The sequence below is a fragment of the Larus michahellis genome, chromosome 2 (genome assembly GCF_964199755.1).
Source record: "Larus michahellis chromosome 2, bLarMic1.1, whole genome shotgun sequence".
Taxonomy (NCBI): domain Eukaryota; kingdom Metazoa; phylum Chordata; class Aves; order Charadriiformes; family Laridae; genus Larus; species Larus michahellis.
In genome coordinates this window covers 52,183,724-52,204,923 of record NC_133897.1, presented here as the reverse complement: position 1 = coordinate 52,204,923, position 21,200 = coordinate 52,183,724, and the positions used below count along the sequence as shown (strand labels likewise).

At 42.3% G+C, this 21,200-nt stretch overlaps 1 protein-coding gene across 1 annotated transcript in view; it reads right to left on the bottom strand.

Annotated features, from left to right (window-relative positions):
* Positions 1–21,200, bottom strand: part of STAC (SH3 and cysteine rich domain) — a 75,197-nt gene that overhangs the window by 9,103 nt on the left and 44,894 nt on the right. Inside the window, exons 3-10 of the mRNA XM_074575402.1 lie at positions 19,754–19,854; positions 17,454–17,535; positions 15,586–15,701; positions 11,191–11,272; positions 6,931–6,995; positions 5,934–6,022; positions 2,569–2,620; positions 2,297–2,434 (exon numbers count right to left, since the gene is read on the bottom strand). Coding sequence (XP_074431503.1) covers positions 2,297–2,434; positions 2,569–2,620; positions 5,934–6,022; positions 6,931–6,995; positions 11,191–11,272; positions 15,586–15,701; positions 17,454–17,535; positions 19,754–19,854 — 725 coding nt within the window. The remainder of the gene's footprint in view (positions 1–2,296; positions 2,435–2,568; positions 2,621–5,933; positions 6,023–6,930; positions 6,996–11,190; positions 11,273–15,585; positions 15,702–17,453; positions 17,536–19,753; positions 19,855–21,200) is intronic.

Genomic DNA, 21,200 nt, shown 5'->3' with positions numbered 1-21,200 from the left:
TAAAAAACCCGACAAAAAATAGAGCCATTCAGGCAGCGATCTCCATCGCGGGCACACGTCCCACAGGCTAGGTTTCGGGAGACTTGTGCTCCTGTCCCCATGCTGCTGCTACACAGTAGCCCTGTGCAGGCTGCCAGCTCTCACTGGGGGCTGTTACGGGGGCTCAAAGCCTGTATGGAGGGGCAGTGGGAATCAGATGAGTGTCCATGGCCTCACTGTGACTGTCCCACCTGGAAATTACTTGAAGCTAGTTGAATGTCTCCTTTTTGTGTAATTTGTGTGAGGGTGAAGTGGGATCTGTTGGCTCCACTCCGTTCCTCTCATGTCTCTGCATTTGAGTGTGTGTTCAGTCTGATCTCTGCCCCATTTTACATCAAATATATTTATTTTTTTCTTCCTCTGAAGCCTCTCCCAATGGAATGAGGACCTGACAGCATTCACATTCAAGCATTTGTGTGTGTTTGATATAGAGATGAATAAGTTTACTAAAAAAGAGGAAGTAGTAGACAGACAGGATGGATTCATCCCTTTCTTTACCTCCTGCCCTACCAAAGACAATGACGCCCCCCTGACTGCGAGCTCCCCTGTGAGCCTGTTATGAAGTAGGGACAATAGGAAGTCCTTGCGTTCAGGTGAAGCTGCCAGACCTGCCCACTTGGAAACTGTGATTTTGTGAGAAATGAGACAAGAAACTGGGCCCTCACTGTTTTCAGCAGCAGCGACACTGACAAGAAAGGATTCAGACCTTGACCATTCCCTCATGCTGGCGCACCGTATTCCCACACGACCCTTTCCCCAAGCTTTGCCCTTGGGTATTGCTTATTCTAGAGCACAAAGGGTGCAAAACCTCTCATTCTGCTTTGGTAATATTTTTTTCCTCTGTGTGCACATATATAAACAATAAGAAGAGGTGCTGGGTAAAAAAAATTAAAGCACTTTCTCTCTTTATAGCAAGTTCAGGGCTGCCCAATGTACTACGTGCACAGGAGGAATTAAAATATATTCTTGTCACTGTGTTGCTGTGCCTTCCTTAAAAAGCTGTGTATACTCAAGGACTGTTAGCACTTGTATGTCAGCAGCAAAGGTGTAAGTTAATCTCATCCACCAGTGGAGTGAAGTGTTACAGAAGTTCTGCGTGGAAAAATCTATGGCCCTGAAGTCCACCCTGATGCTGACTTCTGCTCTACTGGATGAAAATCAGTGTCTGTCCAGGCACTGTAAGGCAAACAATTCCTGGTGATGTGACATCAATTGCCAAAGGAAAGGAAATACCAAATGAGATGGAAGAACGCTGGGCTTCACAAGATGCAGTGAGAAAAACCTAGCTTTCAATTTCATCCAGGTGTCAGAGAACTCAAGCTGTGCGTCACCCTTAGCCGTCCATCCTCCTATTTACATGATCTTATGGCACAAACCTGACTGTCCCTTCATGCAGGTTTTGAGCAATGTTCTCCTCTCACTTTACCCTAGCAAGCATTTATAGCAGCATCACAAGACTTGACACTTTGACGTATTACATATCTGGTAAAAATTGCGTTAGAAATCACATTTACAATCAGATCACCACATAATGGCAGCCATGGCTTTTGCCTAGTGAATCCACCTGAAGGACACAAAGTAGAAGGAGCTGCTGAAAGCATGCCAGGGTGAATGGACCCTGCAAGTCCTCACCGTACGTGGTGTACTTTAGCTCACAGCAGCACTTCTAGTTTAGAATAAATTACAGCCTGTAAAGAGGGCGTGTAAGTAGCAACACAAGCAATTAATGATTAAAAATACTTTGCAACTGGTGAACAAGAGTTAAATTTAAGATTTACAGGTTTGTTTTGTGCTGTCTTAACTCTGCTCCCGCTGAAGCCAAAACAATGGGCTGTGTTTATATCTTTAGGTAAGTTAAGGTGTAGGGAGGGAGCCACTGTCTATTATTAGATTAGCTCTAATAGTGAGGAGAAAAACAGATAATTTTCCAGGCACACAAGGTCTGCCTCTAAGACCGTGTGTTCTTCAAGCTGTCCCTCTGAAGTCAGTAGGAGAGTGCATAACATGTGAAGTATCTTTATGAACACCTTTGAGACTGAAAATTTAGGCGATGTTAGGCAGGGAGTATGTGTTTGCACAAGCCCAACACTGCTCTTAACTGGCCACTAGACATTATTACTGTACAAATAATAAATCTGGTAGTAAAAGTGCAGTGAACAGCCTCTGCCTGTGCTCATCTTGCATGACTTTCCCTACAGTCATTGGTCAGACTGCTGGATGCTCAAGTCCAGTGAGGATCTGACACAGGGGAACTTACCTGGTTCTCTTTCAGAGTTATCTGTCCCTGTTCCTTGCAGCCAATGAATGTCCTGATACACCTGTAAATCTTCTCATCATGTTGCACTCTTTGAACGAAGTTAGCAGGAAAAAATCCAGTTCTGTCGTCAATTTTCCCCTGTGGAGAAAGCATGGTTAGAAGGAGACTGATAACTTTAATACTTGTAGCTTTAATACAAGTTCAGTATTGAAAATAACATTTATTTTTTTTCCCTTTAGAAAGAAAACAGATATAAAATCATTAGCACATACCTTCCACCAGTCTTCATTGGAGTCTTCCAGAAGAGTGATCATATCCCCTGGCCTGTAATTAAAAGAGGAATAGTAGTTAAGATGACTCTTAACTGTTATGCTGCATCAGCTTCCACAATTACTTTCTAATAGGAAGGCGGTCCTTTCTTGGTCATTTTATCTGAGCATTTGCTGCAAGTAGACTCAATGAGGCAGCAAGGTTTTCTTCAATTGTACATGGTAATGTAGAAAGAGAGTCTCTGTATATTTGGGCTAGATCTTTATTTTGATACAACATCTGTGAATGAAATTTTTGCTTCCTGTTTAATATGAAACTGTTTAAAATAAAGTCCCTATTTGTTACAGGCATTATCTTGTTACTTCAAGACATTTCACATTGTTGGGACACACCACTTTATCATCTGTGTTTTCAAGCTGTGATTGCAGAAGGAAGGCAGCAGGAAAATCCTTCTATTTAACTGACAAAGGCAATTAGTCAGCAGGGATATAATTCTGCCCAAGAATGTCTTTTTGATTTGAATGGGACATATTTACCTTTATAATGTGTGGTGCAGGGTTGTAATTGCTAAGTATCAGCATCCAGCTGACTAGTTCCAAAGCAGAGCTGGGAGAACAATTTGGCTGGAAATGCTAATAGCAAAATGTGCTGAGCTGATTTTGTGCAGGTAGTTGAACAGTTATTTGACCTCCTTCCCCCCATTGGTGGCACTTCATCAACATTATTATGTAATTATAATAGCACTGCATTGTAGAAAGTAAGTGGCAGCCCACTTCCAAACGGATTAACCTCAGAAAGCTCTGCCTGCTTGATAACAGGCATTTCTTTGATCTTAATAAAATTAATGGTTGACCCCTAATTATTCAGCTTTCCTTGCATTCCCTGTTAGGCTCACTGTATTGTTGAGGTATTAGCACAACAGCTTGCGAATGCATCTGGAGCATGTGATGGATAATGGGTCCAACGTAATGGGCTCTTTCAGAGCACACATAGAAGATGTGGACCTGTCCAGGATGGAGCTGGAGGTAGGGATGGTGGTGGGCCTCTTTGTTCCACTTTCCAAGTGGTTATCATTGCTGCTGAAAACTGGAGAAACAGGCATTTTGTCTTGTAACACTGCGTGTTCTGAACCAGTTTTCCAGCTTTCACAGAAAGGTGCTATCAGTAGGGCAACAGGGTAGGATTTTCCTGAAGCCCTCCTCAGGAAGACTCTTGCTTCCTAGACTAAAGCTGCTAATCCCTGAAAGGGGGCAACCTGCTCCGTGTTCACTACTGGTTGAAATCACTCTTAGGTCTCGCCTTTTTCTTCTGCAAATCACAACCCTGGATAAGTTGCCTGCTCTACATCAGCGCTGTAAATTTCAGTAGATGGCAAGATAGGAGCTCATCAGCCACCACTGATGATCATTGTAGATCCCTTCCAACTATTCGATTCTATTCTATTCTATTCTATTCTATTCTATTCTATTCTATTCTATTCTATTCTATTCTATTCTATTCTATTCTATTCTATTCTATTCTATTTTATTCTATTCTATTCTATTCTATTCTATTCTATCCTATCCTATCCTATCCTATCCTATCCTATCCTATCCTATTTCATTGCAGTGTGTGAAACCTGGTGTTGCTTGCCTCCAGGATTCTCTACTTACTGTAATATAAGGCCTTCCTTTAGAATAAGCGTATTACTGCAATGTCCTACTCTACTTATGCCAGAGCTTTGGCAAACCTGACTGGCTGCTCCTGCTGTTGAGGAAAAAGTCAATGTTGTGGGAAGTACTAATTGCTGCTGAAATCAGGGCTAACACCTCTCCACTGCAGTAATCTACTACCCATTGCATCCCCTCAGAGGTGAGCCGAGATCTCCAGAAATCTCCCCTAACTCTACTTCCCAGGTAAGCTCCTTCCACTGCTACTTGCCTTCATTATGTTAGGGTTGGTCAGTGTCTGGCAGGTCCCTGACTTAGGTTCCCAGGACAGTGCTTGTCAGTCTTGACAACACCGCTATCCTGAACCTATCTCCAGCAACTCAACTATGTTAAATGAAAATTCATGCAACTGAGCTGAATCCTGCCTGGCTCAGCAGTGACCAAACAACATTACTCGCTATTTGGCATCCCTTATGAAACAGTGTTAACCCATGCATTACTGAATTTCTGGCCATGGGACAAACAACACTGTTGTAGCTGAGTAACACTACACTAAAACCTGGCTGGTGTCTCTGGAAAGAGCTTGTTAGCCATGACAGTCCAGGTTGCAGACCACAGGTTGCTTTTTCCCCATGAGGGACAGGAGAATTTTGGAGAATGCTGTGTTTTCTGGATTGCTATGTCTTGATGAGGGTGGTAATCCAGTGCAGGCTTGTCTGAGCAGTGTTCCTCTTCATAGAACAAATGTGCAAGCTGGAATACACACCCCAGTTTGATAGAGGAAACGCAAAGTGGAATCCCTCAAGCAGAACAGCTAGCAAGTAGCACTAAAGGCCACCATACCCCGTAGTCATTTCCGGAAGAGCTGACATTCCTAAAATAATGACCAGGAAATGCCAGCAAAGCAGAATGATAGGGAAGCTTGTAATTTCTGCCTTACATCCCACACATTAGTTCCAGAGTGATGAGAAGTTATAGCTGGGAACAGGAAAAAGGCTTTCAGTGAAGGACATGCTGATGAGAGGGGCATTTCTATGGCAATTACCTGAATTCTGGGCATATTTTCACATAGGGGGTGCCTTGAAGAGAGCTGACGCGTTTCATGACAAAAGCTCTAGCAAGACCGTGCAAAATGTGAGGAGCATAAGTCAAACTAATTGCGCTATAAGATGTCCTTTCACTTCAGTGGGCTTGGATTAGACCTTGCAGTGCTAGCAGCTGATGCAGAACCAAGGAAGGAAGTGTTTAAAAATATAATTAACAAGGTTATTTTTCAAAGCTCAGAAGGCATCTTTCTTATGTGAAGACACTGTCATCCAGCAGCTGGACATCGTTCTCTTTTCTCAAACATAACCTGAATGTGAGGGACAATCAAACAGGACTGGCAAAATGTTCGGCATTAGCATGAGAGTTAGTAAGGAATTCCTAGCTGAAAACACAAAGCAACCGAAAACTGAATATTTTCTAGCTGAAAGCCATCTTGCCCCTAAAGTCACGTAAGTGTTTTTGAAACTTTTTATCTATTGTGTCCTTGCCAAAAAAGTTGGTCGCCAGCTTTTCACCTATGAGAATATCTTTGTATCTACAAGTGGATACCTCTATAAAAAATGTTTAGTACAAATGTCAGAATGAACCTTCCCTCCCCCAAAGTCATATACAGCCATATGACCCCCAGTTCACATAGGTCAAATCAACTAACAAATATTTTGGGGCTTTACCTCATCTCCAAGTCTTCATTTTCTTGTGGTACAAATTTGTACAAGGCAACATAGGTGTTCATTTGTATCGTGCTTTTATAAAATGGTCCCTTTAAGAAAAAAGAAAGAGAAAATTTAAAAATCTGTCCTGTAAAGGAATTTGGTTCACTTTGTTAGAGACTGGGGAACCATGGCCTGATCTTCCAAGGAATGAGCCGGAATCATCTCATTGCTTTCACACCTTAGAGGACTATGGCCCAGATAGGTACATTGTGAGCCACTAAGGCAGTAACTATCTTCATTTAAAAATAAGATTCTTTGAACCCCAAGATCAAACTCCAGGCTTCCAAAGAACACAAGCAGAAATCTACACAAGTTGGTCTTTCGGGTGAGGTCTTAAATATAAGTCTACCTTTTGGTCTCTGTTAATGTATGACTCACGAGCCCAGTAGTGTACCAATGGCATTATATGAGGTGTCTATTATACAGTCCTTGTTATGGATGGCACTAGAGTTGTACAGTGCGCAGGTCCAAAAAACAGGGTGGGAAAATCACTTTCTTAAATAGAAAGCTGCTTGCACTGGGCTTCCCACAAAGAAGACTGGCTACTCTCTGTCCTCATTTTCTCCACTGGTAATCTGGAGAAAAAAAAAAGTCCCTAAACCAAAACCCAAATAATTTTTCAAATCAAATCTGTGATTTTCATATTACTGCAGTTCTATTGTAATGACACGTCCTCCACACTGGATCTTTTTGTGTTCACAATATCAATTTGTAATAAACAGAAGAACATAAAAGGGACGATAACAGGTGAATCAAAGAGCCATCCTGTCCTGTATATTGCTTCCAACTGTGGCCAGTGGCCCAGAAATGGTATAAGAACATGACAGTCAAATATTGATGCTTCTCCAGAATAGTGCCTCAGCAGACCTACTCGAGGTCCTCGGCTATCCATAAAACCAAGACTTCTACATGACTTCCGATTCCCATTGCATTCTCACAAAATTTATGCCCATACCGGGGAATGTATACTTTTTGGTTCGTCTCCAAAGTGTTCTGTGCCATTTTCGGAGTATGTAAACACTGAAATAAAGCAAACAGATGACATTTTAGCAGTACTTTAAGACTTTTTACCTCAACAGGATCAGCTTTATTTTGCTAATCTCTTCCCTTTCCCCCTTACTTTCTTTGATCCCTTGTGCTCTCCTCTGAACCCTTCTAGATCCCCCCCCCAAAACACATATACCACAGGCACATGGCACAAAACAACCTCTGTCCTGAAAACTTTACAATTGTAACAAATAAACCATTTTGATCAGATGGGTATACACAAGTACAGCACTGGATATAGAACATAGGTCCCCTAATTGCATTACTATTTAAAGTCCAGCAGCCTTTTACTCACACCGAATGCTGTATTTTCATGTTTAGGATGAGCAGTATTTCCTTTTAAAAGCACCTGCAAAACCTGATGACCATATATGAGCAATATTGTGGGAAGTTTGTATGCAAAACCCCTTCTTTCCTCTTCAACCCTCTATCTCTAGATGTTTGATAGCCACCTTTGATCTTTCTCTGCAGTAGTCCCTGCCTGGGGGGCACTGGATATGCTGATTTTATAGGAGGTACCTGAATTGCTTTCAAATCAGTATGGGTTATCTGAGACGCAGGCCTGTATGTGTGAAAATTTGCTTCCAAGTTAATAAATCAGAAACTCACAGAATAAGACAACGGTCACAGCGCCTAACATACCTGATATCTAATCAGTTACCCTCTATTGTAACCGCTTCATGAGCTGACTGATGCCTGTCCTCTTTTATCTCCCTAGAAAAACTACAGCAGCTTTATTACATTGACTGAATTCCCCCTTCACAATTTAAGAATTGCCTGGTGTTTCTTGCTTCTGGATAAAGTCTGAAGATGATTTTAATAGCTGGAGTCTTTGAGTAGCCAGAACCATCAGCATCTTCTCCCACCATTTACCTCCGCAGGTGTTTTGAGCAGAAGCTGGATTTTGTAGTCTCTAACAATTTGGAAATCTCCAAAATGGTAATAACTAGCAGTCTGATTGTGTGCATTTTCTTTTTGTTTCTCTGTGATACACTTGCATGTGTCCAGAGGAGAGACGGTGCCAGGGAACACTTAACTGCTGAATTTCTTTCCCCTCTTCTCTTTCACTTGCTCGCCCTTTCTTCAATTAACACGTATTTCTGTGTCTATTCTACACTGTAAATGACAACCAAACATAGAGTCTTTGAAGAAGTTTTATGAGTGTAAGTAAGTATGAGTGTAAGTAAGGTTCCTTGATAGTAGAGAGTTGTACTTAGACATTGAGAAAATGTAGTGTTCTTGTAACAGAGGATAGCTAAAACAGCAGCCACAGAACACAGGAGAAAGATTTTGTACAAAGTGACACGCATCCACGAGCACGCACAAGCACATGTTCTCTGATAAAATGTAAGACAATATTGTCGTCATAAAGTCCAACGTGTGAATGTGAAGACAGCACGTGAGCTGATACCTGCAGCCTTTAACCTGAAAATGCCCCAAGTCGTGTCCAGGTGGTCTGACTGCAGCCGACCTGGGGGCCTCATTTGCCCCTCACCAAGTCCTGTTGTAGAGGGACTCTGACCCTGCAAACTGTCACGACTACCAGAGGGACAACCTTAAAAATAAAGCTAATTTCCTGTACCTTCTAGTATAGGAGTATATATATATCTGACATCTGTATAAAGGGGTGTAAAATGCTGCCGTTACAATCTGTCAGCATTTAATTCCCACTCAAATCACTATGTTTTGGCTTTTGTGTCCAGAGAAAAAGGCGTTAGGAAGGCAAATAGAAAAAGTTTTGGTGAATAACAAGTTGTGTAACCAGGGGCATTTTGGACTTGCAGAAAGTCAGTCACCAGATGAAGTGGAAATATTTCAGGATCACGTTTAGAGCAATTTCTGCTTGGTGACAGAAAATGAAGCTAAGTTACTAATGTACAGCCTCATGAGCTGCAGAGCTGACCCAGCAGGTGGGGTGGGAGCTGGACTGTATCCTTGTGTTTGTCAAGAAGTGCTCACCAAACCTGGGTTTGAAGGGAGAACATCCCATATTTGACTCGAGGGGAAAGGGCTCAAATCCCTGTTGATAACAGGCTCACACATGTCACTTAAAGTAAATTTTAGCTTGCGGGACTTCTGTTACAGATGGCAATTCACAGCAGTGAAGGGGTATAACTGGCTTAGAGGAGGCTGAAGGGCTGGAAATTAGGTATGCCATCTTACAGTTGTAAACTAGGAAGCTTTGCTTCACAGTACTTATGCCAGGCCCTGAATGAAAGAATCTTTCCTTTAAGTTGTCACAGGAGTCTATAGGAATGATTACTTGGCCACACGTGTGCTGGGTCCTTTCACCCCTCTACAGGCTGTGTCTTTTCTGCTGTTTCCCTTTAAGCAAAGAGTCTCAAATGGACATTCTCCTAAAATCATATTTGCAGAAGACAGTTTTTTAATGAAAAAAAAAAAAAAAAAAAAAGAACCGGAATGGACCTGATTCATCAAGGCATTAATGTGGAACTGCCTAAAGAGGCAGCGGACAACTGAGGAAAAAGGAGTGGTGAATCACCCTGTAACAACATTTTGAATTTACTTTGTTAAATTTTTAATCTCTGTTTAGCTCATGGTCTCTGGATATTACTAGGAGGCACTTGAATCTGAAGGCCACAGAGGTATGTAGTTCCTGTCTCCACACAAACAGAAATCCATCTATTTTCCTATTTGTTTGCCCTAGCAGCGACAGACCAAAAAAAAAAAAAAAAAAAAAAAGCAGGGATTTTTACAGTCTGAAAAGGATTTTACCATTTCCATAGCTTGTGCAAACAGTGCGGGCAGTTTATTAAAAATCTACCAAGGGGAAATTTTTGGAGTGACTGATGCATAATTTATAGCCTGAGCCTCTGAAGGATGGATTGTAAAAAAGCCAGTGCTGATCAAAGGAATCGTTAATGTGCTGCGGAAGTTATTTGGAGGTTTGACACACGCTGAGTTTTTAAACTAATCTCTTTGAGTAAGTTCCTTGAATGCCTCTCAGTGCATTCAGTGAATACAGATCTCGGAGAAAAAAGTTTCTTTGGGTTTCAGAAATGAAACTACTGATCGATAATGAAATATAAAGTTATCTGAAAACTCAAACAGGGCCAAATTAATCTCAGGTGGTCAGGATTAAACAATGTGAAATAGACGTAATCCTTTGTCTTTAACCAGGTCAGGTCAACTTGCATTTGCAAAACAGAAAACCTAAAAAATGTGTCGGGAGAAAGCAGATAACGTAGAAGGGAATGACTGAACACAGTGAGAAGTGATAGGACCAGGAGGGGAGGGAAGAAGTAAGGAGGTAGCATAAAATGGGAATGGACAGCTGAAGCTGTCATTTCACACACGTGAATTGCTAAGCATGTAAGGAGCACTGTGGGTGCTATGAAGAAGAAAGCTATGCTCACTGTGATTTGTTTTTGCAGTGTACATCTCATGTGAGATTCAGCAAAGCAGCCTTCAGGTGCTGCCAGAGAAGTTGTTCTGATGGTTTGGGCCTGAAGTTTTGCTTAGTGCTCAAAAACCCTTTGTACACATTGATTCCCTCACCGTGACTGAATTCAAGAACAGGGTCAGAAACATCATCCCTCAGTGGCTGAGATTTCATTACTAAGTTCTCAATTGGTATGATGATCTTGAAATCATACCAACGCCGTAAAAACATTACTCTTGTACTGCAAAGCAGACAAAGGAATTGGGTTATTAATATTGCTGGGCACATACTATAGTTATACTGAGAAGCTGCAATTATAATCAGGATTCATTGTGTTGGACATTTTACAGACATATGGATATTATATGATTCATTTCCTGTCCCAAAGACAGCATATAGAGACACGTAGACAAGTCAAACATATGGAAAAGAAAGTATTAGTTTTGTTCTACTTTGCCAATGTGGAACTGAAGCACGTTAAGTGATTAGTCTACAGTCATGTTCATGAAGCGCAGGAGATAGGGAATGGACCTGAACCAGTGTCAGGTCTGGACACAACAAATTAAGATTACTGGCGGCTTGGATTTCATCTGAATGGCAAAAAGCATTCCCCAAATTCTTGCACCAACTACATGCCGCACTCACCTCCCGCTTTGAAAAACAGCATGCTGCTAAAAGATGGACATGCCATAAAAAAACCACCTGAAATAGGTTGTACACAGGCCTATACATGTGAAGATGGTATCCTGGCCTGGCAGCACTCACCGCTGTTGCTGCGTTTCCTGCTTATGTCAAGGGTGCCTGCAGAGCTATCGCCTTCCTCAGGAACTTCTGCCAGGTCAGCTGTCTGCCGGGACAGAAAGATCAAATGAGATGGGATAAGCCAGTAAAAGTGAGCAATGAGGTGAAATAAGAGCACAGAAGAGCCTTTGGGGAATGCAGTACTTGGGTGCTACCAGAGCGCAGCAAGTCAGCCTAATGGGATTGCAGAAAACGTCGTATCTGGTGACGCACAACAAACACCTACTTCACAGGGAGCAGTGAAAGCCCAGAAAGAACTCCAGACCAAGTTTACAGTCTGGAGTACAAAAGATTTCTGCAGTACAAAGTAAAGTGAAAATTAAGGAACAAAGGATTATATTAAGCAATGCGTTTCTCTGTATAAAATAGAAGGGGCTTGGGGGAATTCGTAGGTCCTGCAGGTACACAAAATAGCTGTCTACCAAGGAGCCTGGACATTAGTTGAAACTATTGACTATTAATTTATTAACTCTGCATATATTATTCAGTAAAATAGCTGTAATGTAAGGGTGATTTTATTTCTGTTAACATGCTGTGAAAGAAGAAGCTGGAGCGGGATGGAGTTGGTGAAGTCAGTCTTTAAATATCTGCCCTCACTTTCTTATTAAACAGTCGCATGCCTGCCATGGTTAGGGAAAAATGAAACCCAAATGTTGTTGTTAGAATTACTATGATTTCTTATTTGTACCATATTAATGTCAATCATGATTAGGGACCCATTGTTCTAGGGTGTAGGAAAATGTGGGATGACATAATCTCAAGCCTCAGAAGTATACTCTGCGTAAGGCACCAGATTCCTTGGTTGGGTAGTCAGATTCTCCATGTACAGTGCATCAGGAACCAGGAGCTGCTCCAAACAACTCCATCCAATCTGGCCTTATGGAACTTTAGTTTCTGAACTTTCCACACTTGACTCCTTTTGGGTAAAGCAACCGATAAACCCCCCAAACATTGAACTTGAGTCAGGTGCTCTCCTAACCTGAAAAACCGTAAATCCTTACATGCTCCTGAACTTTATTTATTTATTGTTAACAGGATTTCAAGGCACATGGAAGGATTTAACTTCATTATTCCATGACACTTCACAATTGTACTGTACACATAACTCCGTCCATTGCTTTGCAGACCTTTGCCTGCGTTACAGGAAGAAAAGCCAAATGAGGAATATTCACTGCTTTTGTTCAGGAGTACAAAATCTGAATTGCTTTATAGATTTTTGTATGTTTTTTTCCTTTTACTAGTGTTGACAACAACGCTTTTTTTAGAAACTACTTTGACAATTTATTTCCCCTATCTAGTACATTCCTAGCTACTTCTTCATCCAAGCATACTAATGAACAAAAAGGTTAAAAGTAGATTTATGCCACAAGTATCTTGTGGTTATCTTGTTTCCCTTGCTATTTTAAGAACCTTCTACTTTACTGCTCTGTTATGCCTTGGTTTTAGACTCAGCATTTTGCAGCAGGACATGCTTGTCTTGCATCTTGCACAAATGGGTCACCCCTGGATGAGAAGGCACTGCAAGAGCAATGCTAACATGGAGTCAGTGTAGAGCATATCTAGAGATTTCTTGTTGCTGGGTGCAGAAAGGGAAAGACTGGCTTTGCTGAAATAGTAAGTCCCAGCTATTTTTCAGCTTATTGCTACAGCACGTTCCTCAGTCCTCATAGATAAGCTTCATAATTGCTGATTAGCTTCATATTTTGTTGGGTACTACTGCATATGGGATGTGCGGTGATTATCTCTTCAGTATATATACCTCACCCAAAACCTCCTGAAGTAACCTCAGTTACCTTTAATGATTTTTTAGTAAAGAGCTGTATAAAAAATGGTCTAATAGAAATGAGAGTTACAAAGTTGCTTGTAAGAGGAGGTGATCCATGAAAAACTAACAAGAACTGGAATCACATTTATTTCACCTCAAGTGACTTTCTGTATAAGTGTGGGTTGCAGAAGCACATCTCTGAAGGAAGCAGTAGGTAGTAAATCTGGAGCATATGGCCACTTTCTTTTATGGGAAATGCAGACTCCAGGCTGAAAAATCACAGTGGGTACGTCCACACTGCTCAGCCATATTAAAAATACCTTGGCTAGTTCAGAGGAAGGCAGTTATCTCTACTTTGAGCAGAGATATGAACTGCTGGAAGCTTCATGGCTGTAGAGGCAAGGCATGGCTCCTAGGCTAGTCGCCTTTGCTTTTGACTACCTTCAGCTCTGACCCAGAGCTAGCCTTTTGACAGCTTGGGCACCACCTACCAGATGAAGTAGGATCTTCGGTGTCACCATGTCCCTGGTGCCCCTGGTTCGGTGACATGGCAGAACCTTGAAGCGCTCCCCAGCTCCCAGGGCTGGGGCACAGCCTTGCAGCAAAGCCCCTGTGCTGCTGTGAGCCTCACAGCTGCTTTGAGAGGAGCAGAGCAGCACAGAAGTGAGGACCGCTGGGGAAAGATGTTAGCCCCTCTGCGTTATTAACTACACATGTGCTGCTAGCTCACATGCTCTGGCACATTTTTACCTGGGCCCTGAGGGCTCTGTGTCGTGTCCCTGCTCTGGTCACTGGTCAGTGCCTGCTCCTGGCACACACATCACAGTTGTAAAGCTCCATGGCCCCATCATTTGGATCAGGGATGTGCCTGCTGATGTTTTCATCCCTGTCCCAATCCACAGGCTTGCATTGGCAGAAGTTATGGTTTCACATGCCTGTTTATTCAGCTCTCTAATGTTTTCTGTTTTCTGTATGCTGACACGTGTTATATTCTTTCTCAGCCTCAATACCCTGGAGAAATTCCCATAACGAACTTGCGTTCCTCATTCTACACCCACACCCCACCTAGCTATGATCAGCTCCCTAGGGCAAGCTGACACAGCATTCGTGATTTCTACGCCTGAGTTGTCATTCATAATTCAACAGAATGCTTTATTGATTTAGAAAGCAATAATTACATTTGCAGAACTTCTGTTTCAAAGTAAATTAAATAATTGAAAGAAAGAACTGTAATCACAATGCGACAGGTGGTAGAGTCACTTTGTGTTTTAAAAAAAGAATGGAAATTACCAAATTCCTTTTAAGGCACAAACAAGGGTGGATAGAGGATGTGTCATTTAATAACTCCCTTGCGGATTTCACTTAGTTCTTGTTTAAATTTGTCTGTCTTCTTTCCCATCTGACACAAATGGACATCTGCTTAGAGGCCAGGTTTACCACCTGAGGTTACAGTTCAGCCATGTGAGTGAGCATTTAAGTGCCAGGGAAACGTTGTACCAAACATAAACAGATATTAGCACAACTTTAAATTAAACATGTAAGTATTTGTTCTGAGGCCTGGAGATCCAGTCTCATTATGTCTCTGTGCCTGGTGGTTTTTATTCTGAGGAATAAAAGGAGAGATTTTCAGATAACGTGTGTCTGATTTTTAGACATGACAAACAGCTTTAGCCTCCAGTGTATTCAGGTGTTTGTTTGGTTGGGGTTTTTTTGCCGGGGTGGGGGGGGGTGGGGGGGTGGGGGGGTGGGGAGGGAGTGGGGAGGATGTCTTGGAAAAAAAGAGAGCCTCAAGCATAGGCTTAAGTGCCTGTTTATGAGGTGAAAGGCTATGAAACGTTCTTTCAACACCATGAATGAGCTCCTGATCTCATGGGTCCCAGTACTGTTGAAACAACAACTTCTGTAAGCAAGAAATTGGCAATTGTTACTGTTGAACTAGGTATGGATTTAGCAAAGGCAAGGCTAAGGGAACTATCGTTTCCCTTGTCTATCTCCAGCTCTTCTGCCACTGTCCTGAAGAAAGTGACTTTTATGATCAGAGAGAGTGAATGACAAAGACTAACATGAGGTGAAAATCTCCCTGTCTGGATACAACAAGCTGAGCACACCTGCCTTTATTTGGGTTTTGGAGATCTGTGATGCCTCCCTTCTGAGTCTACACTGGGCAGGGGTGGAGGTACCAGTCCCTTGCCTTGTTGGAGTTGCAGTGTCGTTACCACTTGTATGAAGAATAAGTGCTCACCATCAACAACAGGCAGGATACATCTGCTCCAGCATGGCAGTTAAATATCTCTGTTCCGCTTTTACGCAGATATGCAAAATCAAAAGAATTTCATTTACTTTCCCAATTGGATAAAAGATTATTAATTTAATTTGTATTTTTTTTTCTTTTCTTCAAGAATCATCTAAAATATACTTAAAACCTGAGTTTTCAAAAATAATGTGTTTTCTGGTCTCATTTTGTAAGCTGAGAGTGAGATTCTTTTTTTTTTGAGTTTGAAATACAAGTTTTGTGAACTCTGGTACAAACTCCTGTGAATGAATATCTGTTGTTCCTCCAGAAACAAAATGGAAGAAAGATGTGGGATACTTACTGAGTTTCTGTTGGGAGAGTCAGACCCACTTCCAGAACTGCCCTTTTTGGTTTTCTGGGCTAAGGAAGTCCCAAAGCGGAGAGTTTCATACACAGGGTCAACCTTATTTCCACAGGCTGCAAAAGAAGGAGCAAAACATGCATTAATCCCTTGAAGACCTTTCTGGTCATGTTCCTGCTCCACTTGGAGAAACACCTGCGTCTACTAACATGGGATGTAGGCTTAGACATGAGTTGAGAGACTACCCTGATAAAAAGTATTTGATGAACTCAGTGGAATTGGATTTTGCTAGCGATTTTCTGCTGCCTTTCTGCTCCCATAAAGATCGTACTCCCTTCATACAGGCTCTTCATGTCCCCACCTTGTCTCTCTTCACCTGCCATCCTCCTTCTCTAAACATCACTGATGCTGCCTACACTGAAGGTAAGGAAGACAAAGTACCAGGAGGCTTTAATCCATGTTTGCTGCCTGTTGCTCTCAACAGTAGATGCTTGAGGGAAAAACCCTGTGTTGTTTCTGAGCTTTCTTGTGATATGGGTGGGCCATCACCTTTATCCATCTACCCTCTCAGTGCTCCTACTCAGTTCATGCGGATAAATAGGATGGCCTGGATCTTCCTTGAAAGGTACTGACATCCCTGCTGTGGGGCCATATGGGATCTGGAGGCAGGCGTGAGTAGGTACCTGCCGTTGGGAATGTGCTCCAGGTTGCTCAGCTCAGTCTAGGGGTAGACAGAAAGGCCACCACCCCTGCTGGCGTACGTCTGTTCAATTTTCATTCCCAGTCTCCCTCATAGCTGGCCCCAAAAGTCATCTCCCATGGCAGAGAAAGGGATGTCTTCAATTGGCACGAGCAAATTCAGTTCAAATCCTTTTCTACATACTGCATTATTAGACCTCAGCCTCCCTTGAGGCACAGGGCAGTAGATATGTAGAATACAGTACATTTGTAGCACTGTGTAGAAGGAGGGAAATTTTGGCCAAAATACTGAGAAAATATATGGGATTTTGAATTTTTATGAGAGCAAAGCACACTTCATTTTTTAGCCAGAGTTTGTTAAAAATCTTTCTATCAATTCTCACAAAAAAATGATGGATTTTTTTAGAAAGAGAAACTTAGATGAAATCCATGTAATCCACTTTGGTGTTTTGTTTTTTGTTTTTTGGTTTTTTTTAAACTGCTGAAAACAACTAAGTAAATGTCCTCAGACAAGTCATTTTCAATTGACTGCCTAGTTTTGGCTTTCATTTTTTGTACTGCCAGGCTTGCCTGGTAAGAGTACTGGTGCGGAGAAATATTTTCCAGAATCAACTCAACTTCTCCATTTCAAAATGTTTCTTTTCAGGAATTTGATATTACGGTGAGCAAAATCTGGTCTTGTAAATACTCGGACAATGTGTAGACATGGTCAATAAGGAAACGTATGAGGAAAGCAAGAAGTGTGGATGAAAAGGACAGCAACCTAGCAACATCACTCAAAAGCCAGACCAGTGGTTTGAATGACTCCTGCTGTTTTGATCTCTCTGTCTTTTATCTGGTTCTTCCCAGCTCAGATTTTCACCTCCATATTCTAGTGTTTCTTCCCTTTTAATTTCCTACCTTGATCTCAGGTAGCTATTATTAGAAACAGGGTAATTGCTAAGAGGTTTTATGTACGGGGTTTTGAGTGAAACGCACAATAAACACACCCTCTCCTCTTCCAGCTTTGTATCTTTGAAGTGGTTCCTTTCCTGAGATGGTAGGAGGACATCCAGTCACCGAAAGGAGCTGGAAGGCTGCTGAGGGTAAATACCACGGCTGGAAGTCTGCCGCTGCTGCTGCAGAGCACTGCCAAAAGGAGACTGAACGGAAAAGCAATCAAAACCTACCAATAGGCATCACTTCTTTGATGCAGCCAAACTGTTCATGAATGAGTAGTGGTGAGCTGTAGTACCGTCGAAATCCCTTTGGCTGGAGGGAGAGAAAGCAAAAACAAGTGAAGTGCACTGCTGCCATGACTGACATAGCAGAAATAACCTCAGCTCTTTGGCTAATGGCGTAATAGTGTGGCGAGGCTAGAAATTTGCCTCCTGTTGTTGAGTCACTGTGGGATTTAGAGATCAGGGAGTTATTTGATTTTTCTCCTGGAAAAAACCAATTTCCCGTATTTATGTGGAAGGAGGGGCTCATTTTCAGCTCCCCTTTTTCTTCTGTCGTACACAAAAGCAGCACTAATTAATTGCAGCAGAAGTGCTGAATCATTAGAGGTTCTGGGAAGTTTCCCTCTCCCTTTCTTCTTATGTAATGTGAATTTGCATTGTTTTGCATTTGCTAAACATGCGACCACCCTTTCCCACCCTAACTCCAAATCCTCATGTTCCCACATATGCACTTGTGAAACCCAAGGAATTTAGAGCCTTTCTATAGGTTTTTCTAAGATTTGTTGCTGACTGACTGCAGCTTCCACTGCTTTTTTGTCTTGTAAGGTCAAAAAAACTCCACAAGTTGTGACCAGACGTCCCCTCAATGTACATTTGTAGAGAAACGCACTATAACAACTCAAGCTATACCATTAAAGAATACTACAATATAGCCAATAACAGTGCCCAATACCACGCTAAAAACTATTCTTAGAAGGTTAAACATTTCCTGTTACCTCTCTATTTACTGTCTCAGCTAGCAAATAACTCAGGCAAAGGCTGAGTACCCAAAATGAAGGTACTAAGTCTTTGGAAATGCCCTTCAAGTTATTAGGGATCTACAGATGGTCTCTCAGATTTCTAATCTTTGTGAAAACTTCCAGCCGTATTGAGGAGTGGAAAAGCCTCATGGAGATGTGTGTATTTTCTATGTTCAGCATACATCAAAAAACCCATAGAAAACTAGTTCTTTTACTAATGAGCTGCAGTACAGATTGAGAAGGAACGAGGGGACTGACAAATTTGGTTTCTTACAGGAATAAATTCCAGACTCTCCAGCCTCTGTTTGCCCCCAAACTAGATTCAGACATAACACGAGCTAATAAAAATCCCATGACTTCCTGCTGTGAAGTTGGCATCTATTTTTCTGCTTTTGTAAACTAGTTACCACAAGAGCTGAGGTTGCAATCAAGAAATGCGTGAAACAATTCACGTGATTTAGTATTTGTCTTGTCCAAGGCTTGCAATGAGATCATTCATCTCTTCACAGACCAGCTTCCTATACCAGAATGCCTCACACTAGGGCTACTATTATGGTTTAAATGCATAAAGTTTTGCCTCAGGTGTATAAACAACAATAGCTTTCACTGAATACTGTTGGAGAAAAAAGATTTCCCTGTGAAAGGTGGGTTTTCTAGCTTGCAGTGCTTGCATTTTTTCATCATTGAACACAGTGAAACTGTTTTGTTTTAGCTCGTATTTGTCGCTGGTGCCTTCAGGTTGCAACAAATTTGAGAACATCTGAAACATGAATATGTGTCTTCAGTTTTCATATTGCAAATGGTCGTTTTTCCAAGTTCTTTTTCCAAGACTAACCAAAAGTACCGTATTCCCACAGAAATCATCAAGTTGGGTTAGAATCCTTCCAAACACAGTGTCCTGCCTCTGCCAATAATGAGAGTTTGCTGCTCAGAAGGTGACCCTGGCGCTAAGGTGCTGTGTCCATATAGGGGCAGGTCTCCTCCCAGCCTCTCCTGCTGAGAGGTTGCTTCAAACTCTGTAGTGTCTCACTGTGAAACATTGTTTGGTTTTCTTTTTAAGATTAATCATGGTTTTTCTTCAAGCCGTAACAGTGGAAAAAAGAACAAAATGTAATTTGAAGGGTTTTTATTTTGTTAAACTCCATTGAAATATTTTGACTAATTTATAGCATTCCTTGAGAGATTTACACCACAGCAAGCACAGTTTAAATCAAGAGAACTAATTTTATTATTTAGCTAAATTTGGATTATATAGCTGCATTTTCGCATCCACAAAGCAGACCAGATTTGTGTTTCATTTTTGTTCAGGTTTTTGAGTGGTAGCAGCTGCCCAAATCGATAACAGGGTACCACCTGACTTTACTTTTTCCACCTCAGTAAAGTGACCTCGTGTCAGTTCTGTTAGTGCACCAGATAAATGCCAGCCAGGGGGTCAGGCACACAAAGTAAGTGGCTCCAGCACAGGCTGGTGCCTCCCACTGCACTTGCTGCCCTGAGCTGCTCACTTACCAGCTTGCCCATGCAACGCTGTTGTCCAATACTGTCTGCACACTTGTGGTGGATGCTCATCTTACAAGCCTTACAGCGCAGTCCGTGCTTAGCGTTTGTCCCTGTGAAATGCACGGAAATGATTTAATTAGACAAAATCAATAGTTTCCATACATTTAATGAATGACCTGAAAGAACTGATGGGGAGGTCAGTTGCAGTAAATATTGACAGCATTCTTCGCCTTGACTACTTTGTTTTCTATACATTTATATATGCATTTTCTTTACAGCCTCTCCATTTTAGGCATTTCTCCCCAGGCCCTTCCCTAGGCTATTGCTTCTTTTAGATATGTATTGGATTATTGTATGATACTCTTATCAGTGATGGCTCTGCCTCGTGAACGTCAAGCAAAGCGCCTTTGAGATTTTGAAAGAGCCTGGCATGAGAGCCATGCATGGCTGAGGGAGCCACTGAAGGAGCACCCAGATTCTGGAGCTGCCCTGGGGAGCCAGGCAACCAGTGGAGGGCCAGGTTTTGTGGGTGAGAGGTAGCTCCAGGGGTGCGTGAGAGGGCTAAGACAGCTCCCTTACAATTGCCCACCCATGCACCCAGGGACTGCTACTCTCACCTCCCTGGGTCGGTCCTCAGAGGTGCAGGAAGGGTTCCTTGCACGTCCCTGAGTGCGGCAGTGAGGATGCCATGGGTCTGACCTTGCTCTCCTTCACTGGCAGCGGAAAAGTTCAGCGCTGCAGGTAGGGGAGCTCCAGGAGAAATTTTGCTTTACAGAAATAGACTTCTCCCACTTGGGCAACAGTAGTTTTGCATTATCTTCAATGTGGACCTACTCTTAAATGACAGAGCCAAGTCTGTTTGCTTCCAGGCAGGAACAGTCGCTCTTATTCATACACCCATAAGACTTCCTAAACTACACAGAAGCAGTTAAGCTGGAGCAACTCTTTTATCCCTACAGGACTGTATAAATGGAATGAGTAAACAACATGTCAGTTCATTATCATCTACTGTGAGAATGAGTAACACAAAAGGTAGTAAAAAAACCCCGAAAAACTCTTGACATTTTAACCAGCCCTCATTAGTCAGACATGATAGGAACATTAGTCACAAGGATCCTGCATCTGAAAGTACTCATGTAGCTCTTGTTTATTTGAGTAGTCAACACCATGTACGTGCCGCTGACTTCATTCAGTGAAATGCTGGGTCTGAAAGAAGCACTTCAGGGAAGGGCTCATCAGGTTGGTGACAAAAGCCGAGCCTTGACAGGACCACTTTCAGGGGAAGAGGTCCCTGAAGTGGCCGCTTTCAAGCCAGATAGATAGAGGCAGGCTGGAGGAGCTGGGAGGGCGGCTGCGGTAAGCCAAGCTCAGGCGTTTCACTTGTGCGCTTCTTGTAGGACAGGGAACTGACCTCCTCCCCGCCTGCCTACTGAGACTGCTGGAGAGATGGGGAGTG